The sequence below is a fragment of the Aythya ferina genome, assembly GCF_964211825.1.
Source record: "Aythya ferina genome assembly, contig: HAP1_SCAFFOLD_29, whole genome shotgun sequence".
NCBI classification, from domain to species: domain Eukaryota; kingdom Metazoa; phylum Chordata; class Aves; order Anseriformes; family Anatidae; genus Aythya; species Aythya ferina.
Genome location: NW_028181463.1, coordinates 3,475,484 through 3,501,171, shown reverse-complemented (window position 1 = coordinate 3,501,171; position 25,688 = coordinate 3,475,484). Strand labels below are relative to the sequence as shown.

The following is a 25,688-nucleotide window of genomic DNA, read 5'->3' as shown; positions in this document are numbered from 1 at the left end:
TTTATTTTGGTGGTAAGTCTATGACGTTCAGGTACTGAGAGGAGAATGATGCAACTGTTAGAGAAATTAAAGTCAGGAGGAAAAGCTGAAGTGACTTGGAGTATTAATGGGCCCCACTGAGGGCTGTTACTAACAAAGCCTCCCCAGGGCCTTGTTAGGGCAGATAATTGCAAGGGTTGCAAGCAATCAGTGAGGCCTCATTGCAACGAGTATAACATCTCTCCTCATAAGCTCTAGCCAAGGAGACAAATATCTCAGGGTTGTTAGCAACTTCCCTTTTTACCAGCACCCTCTGCCTTCTCCTCTGCAGGTTTTCTAATGCTGTCCCACACATTGCCCTATTTCCTTGAAGTCTGCAGACACCCATCTCTGTTCAACACTTTGCTCTCATCCCTTGCTTTCTCCCATGTCTCGTCAACCCTCACCAGCTGTTCCTAGAAACACAAAGCCAGGGTCTGATGAGAGGGTGACCTCTGGCACTACAGCAAAACCCCTTGAGAGACATTTCTTCCTCCTTGTGGCCAGTTCCAACCTTCCAGGGCACACTTTGTGGCAAGTTTTTCCCTCCTGCTCTTTCCTACTACCACAGATAGCTCCATCAGGTTGGAAAACCTTCCTGAAGTAGGCATCCCAACCCAGCAGGCTCCTTGTGGTCAGTAAGCCAGCCAGACACAAGTCAGCTCAGCAGCAGCTTCCAAGCCAGGGGCCTGCTGCTGGCCTTGCAGCTTCTTGTGGAGACACAGCCAAGCCTTGTGCCTGCTGCTTTCCAGTCCTGGACTCAAGCAGAAGGGACAGGACAACCCATGTTGGGGCCTTCTTTCTGCCTGGGTCCTCCTGGCTCTGGAGGCAGAGGGGATCCCCCAGTCAGCATGCCAAGCAGGTGCCTTCTGCTGGCCTAGCAGGGCCACTGCCAGATGTCAGCCCAAAAGTGCAGATCCCAGGGAGAAGTCAAGGCTGACCTGCCACCTCCAGACACAAGTGACCTCACAGTCCCTTTCCGTGACACATTCCTGCTGCTGCCCTATCAAGTGCAGAGACAGAAGTGACCTCACAGTCACTGCCACAGTCACATTCCTCCTGCTGGAGGAGGAGATCCTGCAGTAGAGCTGAGCTCCTCAGAGCATTCCCACCCATCTCCTCCTTGTGGCCCACAAGCTGATCAGATCCATGGCTCCTCACATTCATCTTTGAATGCCATATGACTGCAGAGAAGTCTCACAATTCCTGCTCTGCCCCAAGGTGCCAAGCACTTAAAGATAACTTTTAGGAAAAGGATTGAATGTGAAGAAGTTAATGCACAGGAACCGGGACTTTGGGTGTTCGATGTTCATATATGGGATTATGGACTAAGGCTCACCTTTCTCTGATAGAGATCAATCAAATTTTTAGTAGGAGGGTTTGGTATACATCTTGGGGTGTCAGATCTGTAATTAGGGTATGGGCAAGCTTTTTCGTTGAGTGTTTTGTTTCAGTCTGCAAGAAGACTTTGGACAAATAAAGCATTTTAATGCTAGATCAGGTCAGGGATCAGGGTGAGCCATAGCATAAAGGTAATGAAAAATGTTTATGGACTAATTTTGTCTTCAAGGGATATTTTGGTCAAAAATTAGAGCAGTGGATTCCTGTCAGGGTGTGGAGTGGCATTTAGGTTTAGGTATTAATGTTACAGGTTAGACTAGAGCCTTACACATCTGCTTTAAGTCTGGAGAAGGATGCAAAGCTCTATAGGAGCACCCTTCTCAATATGCCCAGCAGCTCTGCAACACAACAAAAGCAGGCCTGAAGGATGAGTTTAGGCAAAAACAGATACCTCTGACAAGACAACACCTATTCAAGACCTCTTCCTCTATGGGGCCTACCAGATGCTTAGGAAGAGGGGATCTCACAAACTGTGTGCAGAGCAGTTGCATCTGCTGGCCTGCCATGGAGACCGACAGATGTGGGCCTAAAGGCACAGATCCCAGCCAGAAGTCAAGGGTTGAGCTGTCGGCTACTTCAGAAAGAAGTCAACTCCCAGACACTTAACAGCCATTAGGTTCCTACTGGGCTGACAGCTTCTGAGGCGTCTCTGCCATCATAATACCAGACCTACAAAACACCCCCTTTTTGGGCCAGGACCTGCCCAGTTAGAAGTGATCTGGTTTTCATCCGTCAAGCCTGCTGGGCTCCCAACCTCTCTGACACTCAGGAGCCAGTTCCGTGCCAGTCCTGGGAGGTGCTAAGGTAGGAGGGACCTTGCAGGCAATGTTCCAGCCCCGTGCCTGTTGGTGGTCTCTCAGCTCCTTGTGCACAGTGAAGATCACACTCAAGTCCAGAAGTCTGAAGCTGGCCTAGAAGACACTCAGGGGAAGCATCCTTGCAGCCCCATCCCCATCTGGTGGTGCTGCTCTTCAGAGCGAGGGGGCTGTGGTGCCGGGGGCACGGGAGCACTCTGCAGGGCCGTGCTGGGCAGGCTGGGAGGCAGACCCAGCTCATGGGGTCACGGCCATTGCCCCAGGGCTGCAAGGAATCACTCGCCAGGCTCCTTTGCTGGGGCTGCTGTGTGCCCTGGGGCTGCTGAGATCTCCTCTGCCTGCTCACACCAGACTGAGCACTTGAGCTCTGCTCAGTCCACCTCGGACAGGCTCACACTCTGCGGGCTACATTCATTGCTGTCCCCTGGGCTCACAAATCCCCATCAAAGGAGCCTTGCGAGAGATCTGTTGCAGCCCTGGGGCAATGGCAGTGACATTTCCTTGTTTCTCACATCCTTCTCACAAGTCTTTCTCCTGGCCCTCCCCACTGCCCAGCACTGCCTCTCAGGTGGCACTCGGTGACCCTTCAGAAGGGCCTTTGGGCATCCTCAGTTGTCTTGGTGCTTATTAGCACCTTCCTGTCACCTTCCCGAGCTTAGAGGGAGCCTTCTTGTCCATCAGGGGCACTGCACTGGTTCTGGCTTGGACAAAGTTACTGTCTGCAGACCACCCCCTGTGGTGCTGTGTTTCTGATAAGTGACCAGAGCAGTGTTGGTCACCCATGGCTGTAGTCGCTGTTCCTGAGCAGTGCTGGCACAGCGTCAAGGCCTTCTCTGCTTCTCACTCTACCCCAGGAGACAGTTGGCTGCAGGTGGGCTAGAGGCTGGGTGGGGGACCTGCTGTGACAGCTGACCCAGCCTGACCAGTCCGAACTGCCCATGCACTCCTCAGATTCACCTTGTTTGTTTCCTGAAACAACCTTGCACAGTCATTTCATGAGGTTCTAATCACTACCCACTGAGCACCCTGTCCCTGGAGATCCTCTGACATCTCCTGGAAGCTCCAGATTCCTCTCCAGGCTGGCATCAGCCATCAGCCCCACTGCAGGGGGTGCAGTCTCATGCTGATGAGTCCAACACCACTTGTCATCTGCTTGGACAAGTGCCCCCATAAAGGGAACTCTTAGTCCTGCCCCCATTTCCCCACAAACCACCCTGGGACTTTCATCCTGTGTCCTTCACTCCCTGAATATCCCCAGAAAACAGAAGAGCAGGGAGCAACCCCTTGGCTTTATTCCCGATAGCACATTTGAAAGAGGTGTCCAGGCTTCTGGGTTTGCCCTGAGCAAGACCCTCCTGTTACTGTGGTGCAAGCAGGGAGGCCAGCTGTGATCCAGGGCTGCACAGTGCCTGCTGCTGCCTGCAGCCAAAGGGATGCCACTGCACAGACAACAGGACTGTTGCCAAAGTACACAAGATCTGTTGGCTTATCCATATAAAAGAGCACAGGATAAAAATGTGGAGACCAAACGAAAGCAGCAGTGAAAAGGCCACGTCCTGCTGCTGGCCAAGGGCATGGCTCCAGGGAAGCAGCAGCCCCGACCCAAAGGCAGCAGAGAGGCAGAGCCCAGCGGGCAGTGAGGGACAGCTCCGAGGGCCACCGGGGCTGCTCCTGCATGTGGCAGCTGGGCTCCTGGCCCTGAGTCCCTCCTGCATGCTGGGGCTGCTCCTCCAGCTCCAGAGGAAATGGGAAGAGATGGCAGCTGAGACCAATGAATTTCTTCTGGATTCTTTATTGTTTTTATGAACACAGGAAGCCTGGTTCTATAGGTAAATCTTTAACAAGTAGGAGGATAAGATTAATATTATTTATATCTGAAAAAAAAGATAGTGAAAATAAAAACACAGACAAATAAAAAGAAAAAAAAAAGTACCTAAAAGTTTTCTGAAAAACAGGTATTTCTATTTTATAAGCTTATTGTTATAGGCAAAGAAGCTGAAGAATATGTATTCAAGCAGTGTCATCACTGCATCCCTTAGTTCCATGTTCCCCATGTTTTAGATGAGTGGGTTCACTGCTGGAGGCACTGACGATGGGAAGAGACTGCAGGAGAGACTAAAGAAATTGTCCCAGTTTCTTTATTGTCTTTATTTAAACAAGAATATCGATTGTAAAGGTATTTGAAATTATCGACTTCATAATAATAATAATAAAATAATAATTAGGAGGCTTAGAATATATTAAATCAAAGCCACAAGTTATAGGAAATAATAATAAAGAAAATTACTTTCAAGAATTTGCACTAAGAGTGTTTGTTTGCAGAAATCCTGTTAGTATTTTATGCACATTATTAATGCTGAAGAAAGACGTATAAAATAGTTTCCTCACTGCATGTTTGAGCTGCTGGTTCCTCATGCTGTAAATGAGGGGATTCACTGCTGGAGGCAACACTGAGTATAGAACAGCCACCACTAGGTCCAGGGATGCGGAAGAGATGGAGGGGGGCTTCAGGTAGGCAAATATGGCACTGCTAAGAAACAGGGAGACCACGGCCAGGTGAGGGCGGCACGTGGAAAAGGCTTTGTGCCGGCCCTGCTCAGAGGGCATCCTCAGCACTGCCCTGAAGATCTGCATGTAGGAGAAAAGAATGAAAACAAAACAACCAAGGACTAAAGAAACACTAAACACAAGTGCCCTAACTTCCCTGAGGTAGGCATCCGAACAGGAGAGCTTGAGGATGCGGGGGATTTCACAGAAGAACTGGTCCACAGCATTGCCGTGGCAGAGGGGCAGGGAAAATGTAGTGGCCGTGTGCAGGATACTATACAGAAAGCCACTGCCCCAGGCAGCTGCTGCCATCTGGGCACAAGCTCTGCTGCCCTGGAGGCTCCCGTAGTGCAGGGGCTTGCAGATGGCAATGTAGCGATCGTAGGCCATGACAGTGAGAAGGGAATACTCTGAACCAAACAAGAAGAATAAAAAGAAGACCTGAGCAGCACAGCCTTGATAGGAGATGGCCCTGGTGTCCCAGAGGGCATTGGCCATGGCTTTGGGCAGAGTGGTGGAGATGCAGCCCAGGTCGAGGAGGGCAAGGTTGAGGAGGAAGAAGTACATGGGGGTGTGGAGGCGGTGGTGGCAGGCTGAGCTGGTGGTGGCACTGAGGATGAGGCCGTTGCCCAGGAGGGCAGCCAGGTAGATGCCCAGGAAGAGCGCGAAGTGCAGGAGCTGCAGCTCGCGCGTGTCTGCGAATGCCAGCAGGAGGAACTCACTCAAAGAGCTGATGTTGGGCATTTGCTGTCCATACACATGCTTTCCTGGTAAAGAGCATAATGCAGAAGAATGTTAAAACAGAGTTCTCTGAGGAAAACCTATTGTATCTCTTAAAGCACCCCGTATTCTGAGTCTCTCTCTTTGCACGAAAATCTTTTGGCATCTCTCCTGCTTGAGCTGTGGCTGGTGCTGGCTGAGAGTGGCACTGGGAGCAGGGGCTGCTGTAGGCTGCAGAGGAGTCCTCTCTGCTATACAGCAGGAAGGAATCAGGAACATGGGGGAAGCTTAAGTTCAGTTCACTGCTCAGATCAATGAGCTTTTCAGTGTTATTTCAAACAACTCATCTGAATGCAGAGTTACACAGGCCACTGCCCACAAGTCGTGTTCTAATCTGCCCTGTGTTTGCTGTTGTTGAGCCACAGGACCACCCAGCTCTGGAGTGTCCCTGAGAAGCAACTGTGGAGAACTGAGAGCAGAGAATCCCCAGTCCAAGTGCAGCTGGACAGAAACCTCACCTTGTCTCTGAGTGAAATTCTCACAAGATGGAGCTTGGGAGAATCACCTTCTCTGAGCTCTACCTTCTCTTCTACCCCTGCCTGCCCCAAAGCCCATGGGCTGCACGGGAAGAGGAGGCCATGGAGGGGCTGCTCCAGGGGAAGGCATCTGCACTGCAGGGCACGGCTGCAAGGTGCCCGAGTCCCCCCTGCCACGGCGTTTCTGGTATCAGCTCCTTCTGGCCGCCTGCCCCTCTCTCTGCTGCCTGCAGCTGTCCCTGTCGGGAGCTGCTGCTCTGCGCCCACCTCTTCTTTCCCCCTGCCCGTGCTCACAGACCCCATCCCACGCGGCTGTGCTCAGCGCTGCCCTGCAGCACCCTGCCACCAACAGGTCCCTGCCAAGGGGCACCTCCATGGCTGCAGGAGCTACGGGGCAGCTGACAGAGAGCCCGGCATGGCCAGCCAGGGCAGGGTGTTCTGGGCTGACCGGGGGCACCTGCCTTAGGGCACTGCAAGGGGCTTCTGCCAGACTTTCTCACCTCACACTGCAACCCAACAGGACTCTCAAAGCCTACTGCATTGCCCACTGCCCTCCCAGAAACAAGACCCAGCAGGAGGAGACCCTTCCAGGACCTGCAGCTGCATGGCCCTGCAGCCAGACACTTACCTGGTCAAGGGCTGTGCAGGTTTCTCCTGCAGGCAGCTCTCAGCATCCTCCCACTGCCAAGTGCCTTCAGCCCCTCTCTCCTTCTCTCCTTTCCCCGTGCCAGCTGCGGTCAGAGCCCCCAGCCCTGCTGCGCTGTGCAGAGGAGCTGCTCCTGACCACAGCTGTCTCTGTGCACCAGGGCCCTCTTGCCACGAGCTCTCTCTGTCCCATGAGCCTGGCCCAGCTCAGCAGCACAGCACCAGCCCAAGGCACTGCAATCACCCCTCTGGGGGCTTTGCTGATGAGCCCACGAACCTCAGGCACTCAGAGACAATTGACGACATCTCTCCAGAAGTCCAAGTCAGAGGCAAGTTTCCTGCAGTGTCCCCCTGAGGGCCAGCACTGACACAGCCTCCCTTGGAGCTCGTTAGAGCAGAACCCTGGAGGCAGTGAGGACAAGGAGACAAAGGCAATGTGAAGGTGATAGTGATGTGTAGGAAAACTGGATGTGTGTCACCAAGCACAAGGGCCAGGCCTTGACCCATGTCCCCTGGGAAGGGAGATCCTGAGCAGTCACACCTTGCTCCGGACTCTTTGTGGGGCAGTAGGAGATGGGGATGTTCATTGCCAAGTGCAGGAGAATGGTGCAACCCCTGCCTGGTTCATGGGAGGGGATGAGGAAGCAATGAGGCCCTGGTGCTTTAACGATCAGCTGTCTCCTCATAGGCCTCAGTGGCAGAGAAAACAGCCATAGCCATGGACACAAAGACCTGGTCCTGTTGGGAATTTAAGCCTTATCACAGCCCTCTATCCTGTCTATACATGGCTTTCCTAGGGACTCCAAGACCTCCACATCTTTCTTTTTTGACTGCAGACCCTTATCTCTGTGGGGTCACAGCAGATCTGAGCTGAGCATGATAACTCGGATCTTCTTGGTGGTCATGCTCCTCGTCAGGCAGCTCTGTAGGAAGCTGACCTGGTTCCTCGTGAGCAGGCACCACTGCTCTGTGGCATCCCTCGTTGTACCCAGGGCCTCCTCCTCCTGGGCACTACTCACTCAGCAGGGTCCCAGGGTGCCCTGATGTGTGGGGTTTCTCTCCCCCTGGTACATGACTGGGCTCTTCTCCATGTTAAAGTCAAGAGTTTTCTGAAGTGAAAATCCTGCATATTCTCAAGGTTCACCCACAGTGATGCTCCATTCTATCACCTGTTAATATCAGCAGGCAGACAGTTCAACCTTAGTGTAATTGTGCTATCTCTGACCAGACAGCAGCAGCAGCAAGAGTTGCAGGGAAATTTGGATAATTCAGGAGTAACTGACTAAATGGAATTGCAGCACAGTCACTCAAGGGCAGGGGATGGAAGGCTGTCAGGTTCCACATTTGCTGTGCTTTCTTCTCATGCATGCTGTCAGTTTGTCTGACAATGTTATGGGACTGTGCAGGTCAAAATTGGACGGTCCAAAGCCTATCTGGAGCTCAATCCATCTATTAATGTCAAAAAAATTAAAAAATATAAAATAAAATAAGACAGAAATGGTATAAATAGTTTAAATGAAGGAGGATTAGGGAGAATCATAATGCTTTACTGGATTTTGGGGGGAAAACTCAGTGACAAGGGATGAGGTAAAGGCTGAGACACTTAATGCCTTCTTTGCCTGTGCTATTAGCAGCAAGACCAGCTTTTTCCCCTGGATATTTCTTCCTCCTCATAGCCAGTGCCAAACTTCCAATGCAAACTTTGTAGCATTTTTTTCTCTCCTGCTCATTCATAATAACAAAAGAATCTCCATCAACGTGGAAACCCTTTCTGAAGTAAGCATCCCAACCCAGCAGGCTCCTTGCAGCCTGTCAGCCAAGCAGACACAAGTCACCTCAGCAGCAGCTTCCAAGCCAGGGACCTGCTGCTGGCCTTGCAGCTTCTTGGCTAGACACAGCCAAGCCTTGTGCCTGCTGCTGCCCACTCATGGACTCAAGCAGAAGGGACAGGACAACCCATGTTGAGGCCTTCTTTCTGCCTGGGTCCTCCTGGCTCTGGAGGCAGAGGGGATTCCCCAGTCAGCATGCCAAGCAGGTGCCTTGTGCTGGCCTAGCAGGGCCACTGCCAGCTGTCAGCCCAAAAGTGCAGCTCCCAGGGAGGTCACCTGTGTCAGGAGGTGCCAGGTCACCCTTTACTTTTGAGAAGTCAAGGCACTTGCTTGGCATGCTGACAAGGGTCTTCCGCTGGGTCTTGTTTCTGGGAGGGCAGTGGGCAATGCAGTAGGCTTTGAGAGTCCTGCTGGGTTGCAGTGCGAGGTGAGGAAGTCTTGCAGAAGCCCCTTGGAGTGTCATAACCCAGCTGCCCTTTTTAGCCAAGAGTTGGGTGTCCAAGTCTCCTCCAGACACTGCAGGGGATGCAGATTGGGTATTGGGACACCCCAGATTTCGAATATCCAGCTCTGTCCGTGGGGCATCATCCTGGGCTGCACACTTCTCTCCCGCAGGATGCAGCTCTCTCCTGGCATCCTTGTGTTATCCAGGTACCTCAAGGAGAAGACATCTCTGTACTAAAACCATGTCTGTGCTGCTGGATGGCTGTCTGTGGGCAGCTGGAATGAGGCCTCTGCACTCTTGGCGAAGAAGGAAAAGCTGAGATCCTGGTCATGTACCTGGAGATAAGGTGTCCATCTGCACTGGGGTTGGGGTTTCTTTGATTTAAGCTGTCTCTCCTTCTTTGGAAACACAAGAGTGTGGTTGTTTTACTAAGCATTATAAAATCTGACTCGCTCTACAGTGTGGTTGGAGGTGTTTTTTGCAACAACCCTGCAAAGTTCATGGATCTCATAAGTGGACTGAACTTGAGTTTCCCCTTTGTTGCTGTTTTCTGACTGCTTCACAGAAGGAAGGACACCTCTAAAGTCCCCAGTAATGCATGCTTGCAGTGCCAGTCTCACCGAGCATCAGCTGGGACTAAAGCAATAGAGCCGCAGAAAGCTCCTTTTGCAAAGAGAGAGGCTTCAGATGAGAGTGCTTTAAGGCTTGCAGTAGGTTTTCCTCAGAGAATTGTCTTCTAAACTTTTCCTGCCTTCTCGTTCTCTACAGTGTTCAATGTCAGAAAATGTCCAACATCAGCTCTGTGAGCAAGTTCCTCCTGCTGGCATTCGCAGACACACGCGAGCTGCAGCTCCTGCACTTCGCGCTCTTCCTGGGCATCTACCTGGCTGCCCTCCTGGGCAACGGCCTCATCCTCAGCGCCGTAGCCTGCCACCACCACCTCCACACCCCCATGTACTTCTTCCTGCTCAACCTCGCCCTCCTCGACCTGGGCTGCATCTCCACCACTCTGCCCAAAGCCATGGCCAATTCTCTGTTGGACACCAGGGTCATCTCCTATCAAGGATGTGCTGCACAGGTCTTTCTCTTTGTCTTCTTTATCACAGCAGAGTATTCCCTTCTCACCGTCATGGCCTACGACCGCTACATTGCCATCTGCAAGCCCCTGCACTACGGGAGCCTCGTGGGCAGCAGAGCTTGTGCCCAGATGGCAGCAGCTGCCTGGGGCAGTGGCTTTCTCAATGCTGTCCTGCACACGGCCAACACATTTTCCCTGCCCCTCTGCCAAGGCAATGCTGTGGACCAGTTCTTCTGTGAAATCCCCCACATCCTCAAGCTCTCCTGCTCAGATGCCTACCTCAGGGAAGTTGAGGCACTAGTTTTTAGTGTTTCTTTAGCCTTTTGTTGCTTTGTTTTCATCATGTTATCCTATGTGCAGATCCTCAGGGCAGTGCTGAGGATGCCGTCTTCTCAGGGCCGGCACAAAGCCTTTTCCACGTGCCTCCCTCACCTGGCCGTGGTCTCCCTGTTTGTCAGCACTATCATGTTTGCCTACCTGAAGCCCCCCTCATTCTCCTCCCCATCCCTGGACCTTGCAGTATCTTTTCTGTACTCCATGTTACCTCCAGCAGTGAACCCCCTCATCTACAGCATGAGGAACCAGGAGCTCAAGGGTGCACTGAGGAAATTGTTTGAATACATATTTCTTAAGAAACTGTAATGTTCCTTTACATTCCGAGTTTATCTCAGAAACAGTTAAGAAAGTAATTTGGTTTTATTTTTCTTGATAAATATGATCTTCAAGTTGTGGAGTCGATTTAATTAATGTCATTGTTAGCCTCCTACCTGTTCATTTATCTCTTTATTTTTCCTAATCATCTCATGTATATGTAAAGCCAGGCTTTCTGTGTAGCTATAGACAATAAAGAAGCGAACAGAAATTCATAGGTCTCAGCTGCAGTGTATTCCCATCTCCTTGGAACTAGCAAAGAAACTATTTAAAAATATATATATATATATATATATATATAAAAAAATAGCAAAATCTATTTGTGACAGTGATGCTTTACCACTTCCTTGAAACAAGGCCTGAATAGATGCAGCTGATTTTCAGGAGGACAGACATTTTCATAATGGGAGCCCACCTCTCCCTTCTCCTTCCATTTTCCACCTTTTATTGCTGAGTGTGACATCATATGGTATGGAATATCTCTGTGGCTGGTTTAGGTCAGCTGCCCTGCTGATGTCCCTTCCCTGTCTCTTGCGCACCTGCAGCCTGCTGGCTCTTTGAGGAGGGGGGATTAGAGGGATTCCTGATGCTGTGACAGCATTGCTCAGCAGTAGACAAAACAGAACCGTGATACCAGTGCTGTTCTAGCTACTCAAGCAGAGCACAACACTGGGTGGGTTTCTACAGGAAAAGTTAACTCCATGCCAGCCATACCCAGTACGGTCACATATTGAAAACACAGCACCACAGGGGCTGCTCTGCAGAGACTAACTCTGTCCCAGACAGAGCCAGTGCAGGGCCACACAGTGGACAAGAAGGCTCCCTCTGAGCTCTGTGGGGAGTCAGGAAGGTCCTAATAAGCAGCAGGACGACTGAGGAAGCCCAAAGGCCCTTCTGAAGGTTGACTTATTCCCACCTGGGAGGCAGTGCTGGGCAGTGGGAAGGGCTATGAGAAAGACGTGAGAAGGCTGTGAGAAACAAGGAAATATCACTGCCATTGACCCAGTGGTGGGCTGACCAGAGTTCAAGTGCTCAGTCTGCTGTGAGCAGGCAGAGGAGAGCTCTGCAGCCCCATGGCATGCGGCAGCCCCAACAAAGGAGCCTGGCGAGTGATTACGTGCAGCCCTGGGGAAATGGCAGTGACCCCATGAGCTGGGTCTGCCTCCCAGCCTGCCCAGCATGGCCCTGCAGAGTGCCCCCGTGCCCCGGGCACCACAGCCCCCTCGCTCTGCAGAGCAGCACCTCTGGTTGTCATGTCAGAGATCTTAAATTTTGACTAAACTCATACCTCATAGGTGTTTTTAGTTTTCTCCTTAGGGGTGGCTACTGCCTCCAAGATGCCTGAGAGGAGGTAAATCCTGCACGAAGGCCTGCAAAATGTTACCCTGGATCCATAGGAGTCATTCTGGAACCAACGCTTCTTCATAGGATTTACACTTTTGTGGAGGTGCGGAGTGGATGGGCATGTGCAGGATGCTCCTACGGAACTTTGTGCCCTTTTCCCTACCGACTACAACACCACTTCTGTCTCAGGAACAGAATAGCCAGCAGAGTGAGACAGATACTCTGAGATCATGAAAGCCATCAGAAAGCTGATCCCAATAAGATAACCAATATGAGGATGACAGGAGAAGCCTGGCCAAGAGGGAAGTGAGATTTAGGGGAGGGAAGAGGAGCTTGGGAAGCAGAAATTAACGATTTTGTAGAGGTAAGAGGTTTCATGCAATATTGATGGTGCTTTAAAACTGGCTTAAAACAGTCACGTAAAACACTTACACTTTTTTGACCAGTAACCCTAATCCCAAAACCTGAATGTTGCTCCAGCACCTTGACAGAAATCCACTGCAGTAATACCTGACCTCAGAGCATCCCTTCAAGCAGAACTCAGCCCATAGCCCCTTTCCTTACCTTTACTCTCTTGCTCATCCTAATCCCTTCCATTAACAATAGCATTGAAACACTTTATTTAACCCTAGACAACTTCTTGGTAGACCTAAAGAAAACCATAAACCACGAAGCTTCTCCATACCCCAGCCACAGACCTGACACCCTATGCAGAACACCAAATCCTCCCAACAAACCGTTGCTTAAACTCCAATGCAGAAAGGTGAGCCCTTGTTCAAGGCCAGTTGGCAAGTGACTTTGGACAACCTAATCTAATGGAAATTGTCCCTGTCCATAGAATAAGGTTTGACTAGACGATCACAGAATCACAGAATCATCTAGGTTGGAAGAGACCTCCAAGATCACCTGGTCCAACCTCTGACCTAACACTAAGCAGTCCTCTACTAAACCATATCACTAAGCACTACATCTAAACACCTTTTAAAGACCTCCAGGGATGGTGACTCCACCACTTCCCTGGGCAGCCCATTCCAATGCGTAACAACCCTCTCAGAAAAGAAGTTTTTCCTAATTTCCAACCTAAACCTCCCCTGGCACGACTTTAGCCCATTCCCCCTCATCCGGTCACTGGGCACGTGAGAGAGCAGACCAACCCCCACCTCGCTACAGCCTCCTTTGAGGTAGCTGTAGAGAGCAAAAAGGTCACCCCTGAGCCTCCTCTTCTCCAGGCTGAACAATCCCAGCTCCCTCAGCTGCTCCTTGTAAGATTTGTCCTGGGTTACACGTACTTGGGTAGTGTAAGGCACAATGCAATTCTTTTTGCCTTCTGCATCTACAGCACAGGAAGTAGGACTGTCCTAGTCTATTGACTGGACAACAGACTAGGGTACAAAAAGTAAATGTCTTTACTTTTCATCCTGAGTTTTCTACAGAAGACCCAAGAGAGACCATGGATGACCAGGTACCTACTAATATTTAATTTGAATTTCTCTGGTTCCAATGGTCATTTCAATTTTATTTTATTTTATTTTATTTTATTTTATTTTATTTTATTTTATTTTATTTTATTTTATTTTATTTTATTTTATTTTATTTTATTTTATTTTATTTTATTTTATTTTATATTTTATTTTATTTTGTTTTATTTTAATTTATTTTATATTATTTTATTTTATTTTATAATATTTTATCCCGCCCCCCAAAAAATGTGACTTGTTTTAGAAAGGGTTTCATGTGCTGAACTGTGCTGCAGTTACAGGGACAAAGACCACTACTTGCAGTGGAAGTGTCAGACCACCAGACTCTGCTTTTCCTCCCTATGGAGGTCTCCAAAGAAGTGACCCTGGATCAGTAGCAATAGGAGAATGATGCTTCAAATGGAAATGCAACAAAATTCAGCCTTTGAAACAAGAAAATATTTTTATTATTTACTTTGTGAAATCTTTTCCCTGAACTATGTTATGCAAGCTCTGCAGTTAGCTGCAAAAGGCGTGAAGGTTTGAAGAAAACTATGGAGGAGATGTTTGGAATTTCTGCATTTTAATGAGTTCCATGGTGTATTGTGGTGCTGAGTCTATGAAGCTCAGGTACTGAGAGGAGAACGATGCAACTGCTAGAGAAAGTAAAGTCAGAAGGAAAAGCTGAAGTGACTTGGGGTATTAATGGGCCCCACTGAGGGCTGTTACTAACGAAGCCTCCCCAGGGCCTTGTTAGGGCAGATAATCGGAGGCCATGCTTGCAGACAGGCAAAGCACTGTGCTGAGAAATGTCTTTGTTGGTTTTAGTGAAGCAGAAGAGCCAAGGCCTGGCCCCAGCCACTGGAAGGGGAGATCCTGCACCCCCACATCTGGCTCAAGGCTTTTCCTGGGGTCTGTGGGCTGTGGTGGGCAGTGTGATGCCATGAGAAGAACAGTGGTATGACACCTCTGAGCTGCTGCACAGGGTTGCAAGGAATCAATGAGGCCCCATTGCAGTGAGTACAACATATCTCCTCCTAAGCTACTGCCAAGGGGAAAAACCTTCAGGGCTGTTGGGCCTTACCTCTTTACCAGCACCCTCTGCCTTCTCCTCTGCAGGCTTTCCATTGCTGTCCCACACATTGCCCTATTTTCTTGAAGTCTGCAGACACCCATCTCAGTTCAGCATCTTGCTTTCATGCCTTGCTTTCACCCATGTCTCATCAGCCCTCACCAGCTGTTCCTTGAAACACAAAGCCATGGTCTGATGAGAGGGTGACCTCTGGCACCACAGCATGACCCTTTGAGGGACATTTCTCCCTCCTTGTGACCAGTGCCAGCCTTCCTGGAACACTTTGTGGCATTTTTTTCTCTACTGCTCTTCTTTGCTACCGCAGAAAGCTCCATCTGGTAGGAAACCACTCTTGAAGTAGGCATCCCAACCCAGCAGGCTCCTTGCGGCCTCTCAGCCAAGCAGACACAAGTCACCTCAGCAGCACCTTCCAAGCCATGGGCCTGCTGCTGGCCTTGCAGCTTCTTGGCTAGACACAGCCAAGCCTTGTGCCTCCTGCTGGCCAGTCATGGACTCAATCAGAATCACAGAATCACAGAATTTTCTAGGTTGGAAGAGACCTCAAGGTCATCGAGTCCAACCTCCAACCTAACGCTAACAGCCCTCCACTAAACCATATCCCTAAGCTCTACATCTAAACGTCTTTTGAAGACTTCCAGGGATGGTGACTCCACCACTTCCCTGGGCAGCCTGTTCCAGTGCCTCACAACCCTTTCAGTGAAGAAGTTCTTCCTAACATCTAACCTAAAACTCCCCTGGCTCAACTTAAGCCCATTCCCCCTCGTCCTGTCACCAGGCACGTGGGAGAACAAACCAACCCCCACCTTGCTACAGCCTCCTTTAAGGTAGCTGTAAAGAGCGATAAGGTCACCCCTGAGCCTCCTCTTCTCCAGGCTGAACAAGCCCAGCTCCCTCAGCCGATCCTTGTAGGACTTGTTCTCCAGGCCCCTCACCAGCTTCGTCACCCTTCTCTGCACCCGCTCAAGCACCTCCATGTCCTTCTTGTAGCGAGGGGCCCAAAACTGAACACAGTACTCGAGGTGCGGCCTCACCAGAGCTGAGTACAGGGGGACGATCACCTCCCTACCCCTGCTGGTCACACTGTTCCTGATACAAGCCAGGATGCCGTTGGCCTTCTTGGCCACCTGAGCACACTGCTGACTCATATTCAGCCGACTATCCACCATCACTCCCAGGTCCTTCTCTGCCTGGCAGCTCTTCAACCATTCCTCTCCCAGCCTGTAGCTCTGCTTGGGGTTATTGCGCCCCAGGTGCAGGACCCGGCACTTGGCCTTGTTAAACTTCATGCAGTTGACCTCAGCCCATCGGTGCAGCCTATCCAGATCCTCCTGCAGAGCTTTCCTACCCTCAAGCAGATCGACACACGCACCTAACTTGGTGTCATCTGCGAACTTACTGAGGGTGCACTCAATGCCCTCGTCCAGATCATCGATGAAGATATTAAAGAGGACTGGCCCCAGTACCGAGCCCTGGGGGACGCCACTAGTGACTGGCCTCCAACTGGACTTGGCTCCATTCACAAAGCTCACAAACTGCCTGAGATTAACGTTAGTAAAACCAGAAAAGTGAGATAGCCAATTTATTGCTAAGTAAATAGAATCAGTTTTTTCAGTGTGGCTTTCAGCTCCTGGTTCCTCATGCTGTAGATGAGGGGGTTCAGTGCTGGAGGCAGCACCGAGTACAGAACTGCCATCACCATGTCCAAGGATGGAGAGGAGATGGAGGGCGGCTTCAGGTAGGCAAACATGACAGTGCTGACAAACAGGGAGACCACGACCAGGTGAGGGAGGCACGTGGAAAAGGCTTTGTGTCGTCCCTGCTCACAGGGCATCCTCAGCACTGCCCTGAAGATCTGCACATAGGACAACACAATGAAAACAAAACAACCAAAGCCTAAAGAAACATTAAATGCAAGTGCCCCGACTTCCCTGAGGTAGGCATCTGAACAGGAGAGCTTGAGGATGTGGGGGATTTCACAGAAGAACTGGTCCACGACATTGCTGTGGCAGAGGGGCAGGGAAAATGTGTTGGCCGTGTGCAGGACAGCATTGAGAAAGCCACTGCCCCAGGCAGCACCTGCCATCTGGGCACAAGCTCTGCTGCCCACGAGGCTCCCGTAGTACAGGGGCTTGCAGATGGCTACGTAGCGGTCATAGGCCATGACAGTGAGGAGATAGTACTCTGAACAAAACAAGAAGACCGAAAAGAAGACCTGAGCAGCACACCCTTGATAGGAGATTGCCCTGGTGTCCCAGAGGGCATTGGCCATGGCTTTGGGCAGAGTGGTGGAGATGCAGCCCAGGTCGAGGAGGGCGAGGTTGAGGAGGAAGAAGTACATGGGGGTGTGGAGGTGGTGGTGGCAGGCTACGGCGCTGAGGATGAGGCCGTTGCCCAGGAGGGCAGCCAGGTAGATGCCCAGGAAGAGCGCGAAGTGCAGGAGCTGCAGCTCGCGCGTGTCTGCGAATGCCAGCAGGAGGAACTCGCTCACTGAGCTGATGTTGGGCATTTGCTGACTTTGGACATGGACACTGCCAAATGAGAAAAAAATATAAATAGAGTGTCACGAGTAATGTCTGTTAGCATAATTCAGTTAATTCACAGTGAAAGCCTTAAATTACCTGTTTCAAGAGGACCTTTGTCTGTCTCCCTGTCTGGAGCCCTGCTCTGTGCTTGCTGAATGTCCTGTACACTGCAGCCTCCTCTGCCCAGCAGCTCCCAATGAGCCTACTCTGCTCCATTCGAGGTTCCAAGAGGGAAGGTTCCTGGGCAGTGGCTCCCTCTGCTGACTGCGGGGTGTTTGGCTGTGTGACTCTGTGTGCATCTTCCCTGTTCAATACCCAGGAGACAAAACCAGCAGGTGGATCATGCGTGTCTGGCTGGAGAAAACAGGGAGCATCTCCTCCTGCTTCACCCTTCGTGCACAGCACTCCCTGTCAGAATCAGGCACCACCAGCTGGCACCCTGGGCAAGGGAGAGAAGCAGGCATGGGCAGGCAGGGCGGACCCAACCCAGTGCAGAGGCTGTGGTGTCGATGAGGTAGAGCCTGTCCTCACAGCCCTGTGCCATCTACCCTGCACAGACAGCAGAGGGACAAGAGCTCTGGAGTTTAAGAAGCATTTGGAATGTGCTCCTGGTCATATGGTAGGAGCCTGGGGGCAAGACCTTTGTGGAGCCAGGAGTTGGACTCGATGATCCCTGTGGGTCTCTTCCAACTCAGGATATTTTATGATTCTCTGATTCTGTGCCTTCTTCCGCAGAGGAAGGTAGAGGGGGTCTGTAGCAAATGTGTCTACTGACACAGAGATTTAGGGTTCAGACACCCCATATTCTCAGCCCCCCAGGTTATACATGCCGTGGCAGAAGCTGTGAGGGGAAGAGAGGAGAGCAGGGGCTGCTGCAAGGAAGGCGCCTGCGCTGCAGGGGATGGCAGGGAGGGAGCAGCTCCCTCTCACTGCCTGCCCATGTCCCTGCTGCCTGCAGCTGTTCTGCCAGCAGCTCTTTCTCTGTCCCCACGGCTCCTCCCATCCATGCTCACAGCCCCCATCCCACCTGCTGTGTGCCCAGCTCTGCCCTGCAGAAACCTCCTGGGGATGGGGACAGCTCTGGGGACATCTCCCTGTCTTCAGGTCCTAAAGAACAGCTCAGAAAAGTCCTGGTGCAGTCTGTAAGCAGAGAAGGGAAGGGATATTCTCAGGTTCATCACTAACCTATGTCTCAGTTCAAGGCAATAGGAAGCTAAGTCACCTGTGCAAATCCAACCACTCTGTTAACACAGAGCCTGCCCCACAATCAAAGCAGGAAGAGACAGGCAGAGAGTGCAGAAAGTGCCTTCTCTTTGCAGGCATCCCCTGTCCTGCCCTTCCTCTGCCCAAGCCCCTGGGCTCCCTGGGCAGGCTGAGTGCTGAGCCTGGCAGGCGGCAGAGGCCCTGCCCCGGCACACAGCCCCTGGGGCACAGCAGGGAGGGACCCTGCTCTGCACCACAGCCCTGGGCAGCCCTGCAGCTGCCCTGCAGCACCTTCTCCTTCACACTGCACAAGCCACACGAGACATCCTGGCAGCTCCTGGCCAGGCAGAGACACCCCGCATCCAGGTGCCTCTTCCAGGAACCTGCCCTGCACTGTCTGGCAGGAAGAGACTTACTGTGGACAGAGCTGTGAAGGTTTCTCCTGCACTGAGCTCTCCTCTACCTGCACCCTCCAGGCTGCCTGGAATCCCTTCCTGCCTGGGTGCCTGTGGTCAGAGCCCCCAGCCCGGCTGCGCTGTGCAGAGGAGCTGCTCCTGGCCACAGCTGTCTCTCTGCACCACGGCCCTCTTGCCACAAGCTCTCTCAGTCCCATGAGCCCGGCCCAGCTCAGCAGCACAGCACCAGCCCAAGGCACTGCAATCACCCCTCTGGGGGCTTTGCTGATGAGCCCATGAACCTCAGGTACTCAGAGACAATTGAAGACATCTCTCCAGAAGTCCAAGTCAGAGGCAAGTTTCCTGCAGTGTCCCCCTGAGGGCCAGCACTGACACAGCCTCCCTTGGAGCTCGTTAGAGCAGAACCCTGGAGGCAGTGAGGACAAGGAGACAAAGGCAATGTGAAGGTGACACTGATGTGTAGGAAAACTGGATGTGTGTCACCAAGCACAAGGGCCAGGCCTTGACCCCTGTCCTCTGGGAAGGGAGATCCTTTCCCTTGACAGGTTGCTCAGGGCTCTTTGTTGGGCAGTAGGAGATGGGGATGTGCATTGCCAAGTGCAGGAGAATGGTACGACCCCTGCCTGGTTTATGGGAGGGGATGAGGAGGCAATGAGGCCCTGGTGTTTCAACGATCAGCTGTCTGCTCATGGGCCTCAGTGACAGAGACAGTAGCAATAGCCATGGACACAAAGACCTGGGTTCCTTTTGGGACTTTAAGCCTTGCCACAGCCCTCTATCCTGTCTACACCTGACCATTTAAAGGACTCCCAGTCCTGCACACCTTTCACTGCTGGCTGCAGACCCGTGTCCATGTGGTGTCACACCAGATCAGAGCTGAGTCTGATAACTCAGATTTTCTTGGTGGCCGTGCTCCTCGTAAGGCAGCTCTGTAGGAAGCTGGCCTGGTTCCTGGTGAGCAGGCACCACTGCTCGTATGGCATCCCATGTGGTTCCCAGGCCCTCCTCCTCCTGCGCACTGCTCTCTCAACAGGATCCTAGGCTACCCTGATGTGTGGGTTACTCTTCCTCTGGTGCAGTACTGGGTTCTTCTCCTTCTAAATGTCAAGAGGTTTCTGTAGGCAAAATCCTGCAGTTTCTCAAGGTTCGCCCACACTGATGCTCCATTCTGTCAGCTCTTCATGTCTGCAGGCAGACAGTTCAACCTTGCTGTGATTGTGCTATCTCTGAGAAGACAGCAGCATCAAGAGTTGCAGGAAAGTTTGGATAACACAAGTATAATCAGTTGAATGGAATTGCAGCACAGAGCCACAGAAGGGTAGGGGATGGAAGGCTGCCGGGTCCCACATTTACTGCAATTTCTTCTCATGCATGTTGTCAATTTGTCTGGAGCAGTGTCCTAAATGTTTGGGGCTCTGCAAGTGAAAATTGGAAGGGCCAAAACCCAGCTGCAGCTCAATCCAGCTATGACTGCCAAAGACAATAAACACTGCTGAAAGAAATACTTTAAAAAAGGAGGATTAAGGAGAATCATCATCCTTTATTGGATGTGGGGGAAATCTTGTAATGATCTAGAGATAAGGTAAAGGCTGAGGTACTTAATTTCTTCTTTACCTCTGACTCTACCAGCAAGACCAGTTGTTTCCCTGGACATTTTTTCCTCCTCATGGCCAGTGCCAACTTTCCAGGGCACGCTTCGTGGTTGTTTCTCCTCTCCTTCTCTTTCCTACCACCAAAGAAGGCTCCATCAGAGTGGAAACCACTCCTGAAGTAGGCATCCCAACCCAGCAGGCTCCTTGCGACCTCTCAGCCAACCAGACACAAGTCACCTCAGCAGCACCTTCCAAGCCAGGGGCCTGCTGCTGGCCTTGCAGCTTCTTGTGGAGACACAGCCAAGCCTTGTGCCTCCTGCTGTGCAGTCATGGACTCAAGCAGAAGGGACAGGACAACCCATCTGGGGGCCTTCTTTCTGTCTGGGTCCTCCTGGGTGTGTAGGCAGAGGGGATCCCCCAGTCAGCATGCCAAGCAGGTGCCTTCTGCTGGCCTAGCAGGGCCACTGCCAGATGTCAGCCCAAAAGTGCAGCTCCCAGGGAGAAGTCAAGGTGACCTGCCACATACAGACAGACAGAAGTGACCTCACAGTCCCTTTCTGTGACACGTTCCTGTTGCTGCCCTATCAATGCAGAGGCAGAAATGACCTCACAGTCCCTGCCACAGTCACATTGCTCCTGCTGGGGCAGGAGATCCTGAGGCAGAGCTGAACTCCTCAGAGCATTCCCACCCATCTCCTCCTTGTGGCCCACAAGCTGATCAGATCCATGGCCACTCACATTTATTTGGAGTTAGGGTTTTGTTTAGGTCTCTTAAGCAGTTTTCTAGTGTTAAATAGACCATTTTGATGCTAGTATTAAGGGCAGAGATCAGAGTTATTAAGAGAGTAAGAGCTAGGGGAAGCGGCTATGGGCTGAGTTTTGTCTTCTAGGGATACGTTGAGGTCACTCATTAGAGTAGTGGATTCCTGTCAGGGTGCTGAGTAGCATTTAGGTTTAAGAAAGAAGTTTACAGGTTAAAGCTGGGGAATAGCCTTGTATGACTATTTTAAGTCAGAGTTACGGCTGCATCAGCATAACCTGAACCCTCTTACCTCTACAAAATCCTTAATTTCTGCTGGCCAAGCCCCTATTCCCTCCTCTCAGTCTCACATTTCTCCTGGCCAGGCTTCTCCTGATTTCCCCATATCAATTATCTTTTTAGGGGCATGCTTATGATGCCTTTCATGATCTTAGACTATCTGTCAGTGCTCTGTTGGCTACTCTATTCCTGAGAAAAGTGGAACTTAATACACGATGGAAAAGGACACAAATGTCCATCAGAGCACCCTGCACAATGTGCCCAGCAGCTCTGCACTGCCACAAAAGTGTGGTTCCTGCCTACAAGTTTCCTTTCCAGAATGGCTCCTATGGCTCCAGGGTAACTTTTCCCAGGCACTCACTTCCGCAGGCCAAACCACCCTTGCTCGCAGGCTCCACGTGTCTCTCCAACCCTCCCCTCTTCCCCTGCAGTAGTGGCACCTCAGCGCAGCAGGTTGGTGCATCTCCAGGCTCAGGGATGCTTCCTGAGGGCCTGCCCTGTGTGGGGAGTGGTGGGGAGGAAGAGAGCAAGGTCATCTCCTGGGGCATGGCTGAGCACAGCCCAGCCATCCCGCACCGTGGGCAGGCCCCTGCTCCCAGGCTGAGGCACACATGCAAGGTGGACACTTATCCATCAGTCCAGCTTCACACAGGGACCTTCAGCCCTGTCCCAGTCCCAAGATTTGGCTACTTCTCCACCCACAGACATACCCTGCTTTCCATTTGGGGACTCAGGCAGGACTTTAAGGATCTGGTAAAGCCATGGATTTCCTTGTTTCTCACAGCCTCCTCACAAGTCTTTCTCCTGGCTCTCCCCACTGCCCAGCACTGCCTCTCAGGTGGCACTCAGTGACCCTTCAGAAGGGCCTTTGGGCTTCCTCAATTGTCCTGGTGCTTATTAGCAACTTCCTGGCTCCTTCCAGGGCCTTCTTGTCCCTCATGAGGACACTGGCTCTGGCTGGGATGGAGTTGCTCTCTGCAGAACAGTCCCTGCGGTGCTGTGTTTTTAATATGTGACCAGAGCAATGTTGGTCACCCATGGCTGTAGTCGCTGTTCCTGTGCAGAGTTTGCACAGCATAAAGGCTTTCTCTGCTTCTCACTCTGCCCCACCATCGAGTCGGCTTCCACTAGATAAGGTTGCTCAAAGCCCCATCCAACCTAGCCTTGAATACTTCCAGGGACAGGGCATCCACAGCTTCCCTGGGCAGCCTGTTCCGCTGCCTTACCACCCTTAAGTCAAGAACTTCTTTCTAATGGCTAATCTAAATCTACCCTCTTTCAGTTTAAAACCATTACCGCTCGTCCTATCATGACACTGATGAAGAGTCCCTCCCCAGCTGTAGGCCCCCTATTGGTACTGGAAGGGCTCTTTAAGGTCTCCCCAGAGCCTTCTCTTGTCCAGGCTGAACAAACCCATCTTCCTCAGCATGTTCCTAGGAAAAGGGCTGCAGCCCATTGATTGTCCTCATGGCCCTCCTCTGGACTCCTTCTAACAGACACACATCCTTATTGGGGCCCCAGAGCTGAGCACAGTACTCGAGTTGTGGCCTCACAAGCCCTTCTACCAGATCAACATTCACTCCAAACTTGGTGTCATCTGCAAACTTACTGAGGGTGCACTCGATCCCCTCATCCACATCATTGATGGAGATACTGAAGAGACCTGGCCACAGTACTGGGCCCTGCGGGACACTAAGGACAGGCCTCCAACTGCATTTATTTGCATTTACCATGACTTTGGGCCAGTTTTTAACCCCACAAAGCGTACACCTGTCCAAGCCTTGAGCAGCCAGTTTCTCTGGAGAATGTTGTGGGAAAAGATGGAAAATCCTTACTGCGGTCTAGGTAGACCACATCCACAGCCTTTCCCTCACCCACTGTGAGCATCACCTTGTCACACCTTGAGATCTGATTTGCCAAGCGGGACCTGCCTTTGACAAACCCATGCTGACTGGGCCTGATCACCTGGTTGTTCTGGAAGCGTTGTGTGATGGAATTCAAGATAATCTGCTCCAAGAGCTTCCCCAGTACCGAGTTCAGACTGACAGGCTTGTAGTTCCACGATCCTCCTTCCAGCCATTTTGTAGGTGACCATCACAGTTGCTAGTCACCAGCTGACTGGGAACACCCCTGATAGCCAGGACTGCTGATAAATGATGGAAGGCAGCTTGGTGAGCACTTCTGCCAGATCCCTCAGTACCCTCGGCTATATCCCATCCAGCTCCATAGATTTGTGAACACCCTCCATGAGGGATGCCGTACGAGCAGTGGTGCCTGCTCACCAGGAACCAGGCCAGCTTCCTACAGAGCTGCCTTACACAGACTATGGCCACCAAGAGAATCGGAGTTAACAGACTAAGCTCAGATTCAGTGAGACACCACAAACAAAATGGTCTACAGGAATGGGTAAAAACGTACAGGACTGGGATTTCCTATGACAGCCTGGTTCAGAGAAGAGCAAGGACACTGGAAAGGCTGAAAGTCCCAACAGAACCAAAATCTTTGTATCCATGGTAATGGCTGCTATCTAAGCTACTAAAGCCAATGAGGAGACATCTTGTTAAAGCACCAGGGCCTCATTGCCTCCTCACCCCCACCCATGAACCAGGCAGGGGTCGTACCATTGTCCTGCACTTGGCCATGCACATCCCCATCTCCTACTGCCCCACAAAGAGGCCTGAGCAATGTGGGAAGGAAAGGATCTCTCTTCCCAGGGTATGGGGCAAGCGCTGGGCCTTGGGCTTGGTGACACACATCCAGATTTCCTCCACATCAGTGTCACCTTCACGCTGCCTTTGTCTCCTTGTCCTCACTGCCTCCAGGGTTCTGCTCTAACGAGCTCCAAGGGAGGCTGTGTCAGTGCTGGCCCTCAGGGGGACACTGCAGGAAACTTGCCTCTGACTTGGACTTCTGGCAAAATGTCTTCAATTGTCTCTGAGTGCCTGAGGTTCGTGGGCTCATCAGCAAAGCCCCCAGAGGGGTGATTGCAGTGCCTTGGGCTGGTGCTGTGCTGCTGAGCTGGGCCGGGCTCGTGGGACAGAAAGAGCTCGTGGCAAGAGGGCCGTGGTGCAGAGAGACAGCTGTGCCCAGGAGCAGCTCCTCTGCACAGCGCAGCAGGGCTGGGGGCTCTGACCGCAGCTGGCACACAGAGAGGAGAGAAGGAGAGAGGGCTGGGAGGCACTGAGGAGTGCAACAACAGAGGGCAGCGTGTGGCAGGACACATCTGCAGGCTCTTGACACCGTGAGGCTCTGGCAGCAGGGCCATGCAGGTGGGGTTGCCATAGGGGTCTTGTACAGCTGGCACATCTGACAGCTGGTAGCATCTGGCAGGGTGGGTCTCTCTGTTTCTCCAGAAATGAGTAGAAAATATTTTAGAGAATGGCATTTATGATTGGATTTTTCAAAAGGAAAACCAAGGCAGGGGCTACCTGAAAGGCAAGACATTTTCTATAGCCTGTGCTTGCAGATACCTGCGGTAGAGTGGAGGCTGGTTTCATGGTAATAGGTGGTCAGGTTTGTACTGCAGACTGAGACTGCTAGAGCATTGTAGTGAGGGATTAATATTTCATCATTGAACTTCATAATGTCCCTTCCCACACCTCAGCCCACAGACTACACCAACATCATCATTGTGGTCCTCTCAGGTTTTATCCTAGCTTCTCTTTAGGAGCTGCAAATCCTCCAGTGACCAGTGCCCTGTCTTTTGGAGGTCTCTGCTGACTTGAGGTGAGCACAGATCACCTGCAATGAGCATGATCTGCCTCGTCTGCAGGCAGAGCTGCAGCACAGGAGGGTCTGCTGAGTGTCCGTCTGTCCCTCTCTGTCCTTGCCTCCCCTGGCAGCAGCACGCTGGCATTCCTCCTGGCTTCTCCAGCTGGCCGTGCTGCTGCTGGTCTTGTTCCCAGGCTGTCTGGGGATGGGGCTTTCACATGCCCATGGAGTGACCACTCGGTGTGCTTGGAGGAAGGGGAGTACAGGGACTGGTTTAGGGGTCTGGAGATGTGCACTTTGAGCCTAGATTCCTTTGCTCTCAGCAGTGTCCAGGTTCTTCTCAGGTCAACCTCTGAGTAGAACTTTCCTGCAGCTCACACGAGGTGGCTGAGACCAGCACTGATGGACAAATTGTCTGTCCTCACTAAAGGACACACTACGCTATAGGGACAATCCTTTTTTCTCTTAGGATGCACAAAGTTTCCCATTAAGTGCAGGAGAAAAGCCCAGGAATTCTGTTTTAGAAAAGCTCAGCTGGTGTGGTAGGGTAGCAACAACAAAAATCTGACCCTATGAATTAAAAATTAAAAAAATCCATATATATATATCTGCTCTGAAGTTGGGTG

General features: G+C 51.5%; 2 protein-coding genes across 2 annotated transcripts; one reads left to right on the top strand and one right to left on the bottom strand.

Moving 5' to 3' along the window:
* Nucleotides 1–9,740: 9,740 nt before the first annotated feature.
* On the top strand, nucleotides 9,741–10,676 carry LOC311427888 (olfactory receptor 14C36-like; the record flags this gene model as incomplete). Its single annotated transcript, XM_084539475.1, has 1 exon — nucleotides 9,741–10,676. One exon carries the CDS (start codon nucleotides 9,741–9,743, stop codon nucleotides 10,674–10,676), a length of 936 nt encoding a protein of 311 aa, XP_084395601.1.
* A 3,987-nt stretch (nucleotides 10,677–14,663) lies between these two features.
* LOC311427887 (olfactory receptor 14C36-like) lies at nucleotides 14,664–17,645 on the bottom strand (the record flags this gene model as incomplete). The annotated part of the gene is made up of 4 exons (XM_084539474.1): nucleotides 14,664–14,729; nucleotides 16,276–17,107; nucleotides 17,417–17,540; nucleotides 17,588–17,645. 4 exons carry the CDS (start codon nucleotides 17,643–17,645, stop codon nucleotides 14,664–14,666), a joined length of 1,080 nt encoding a protein of 359 aa, XP_084395600.1.
* Nucleotides 17,646–25,688: the final 8,043 nt, after the last annotated feature.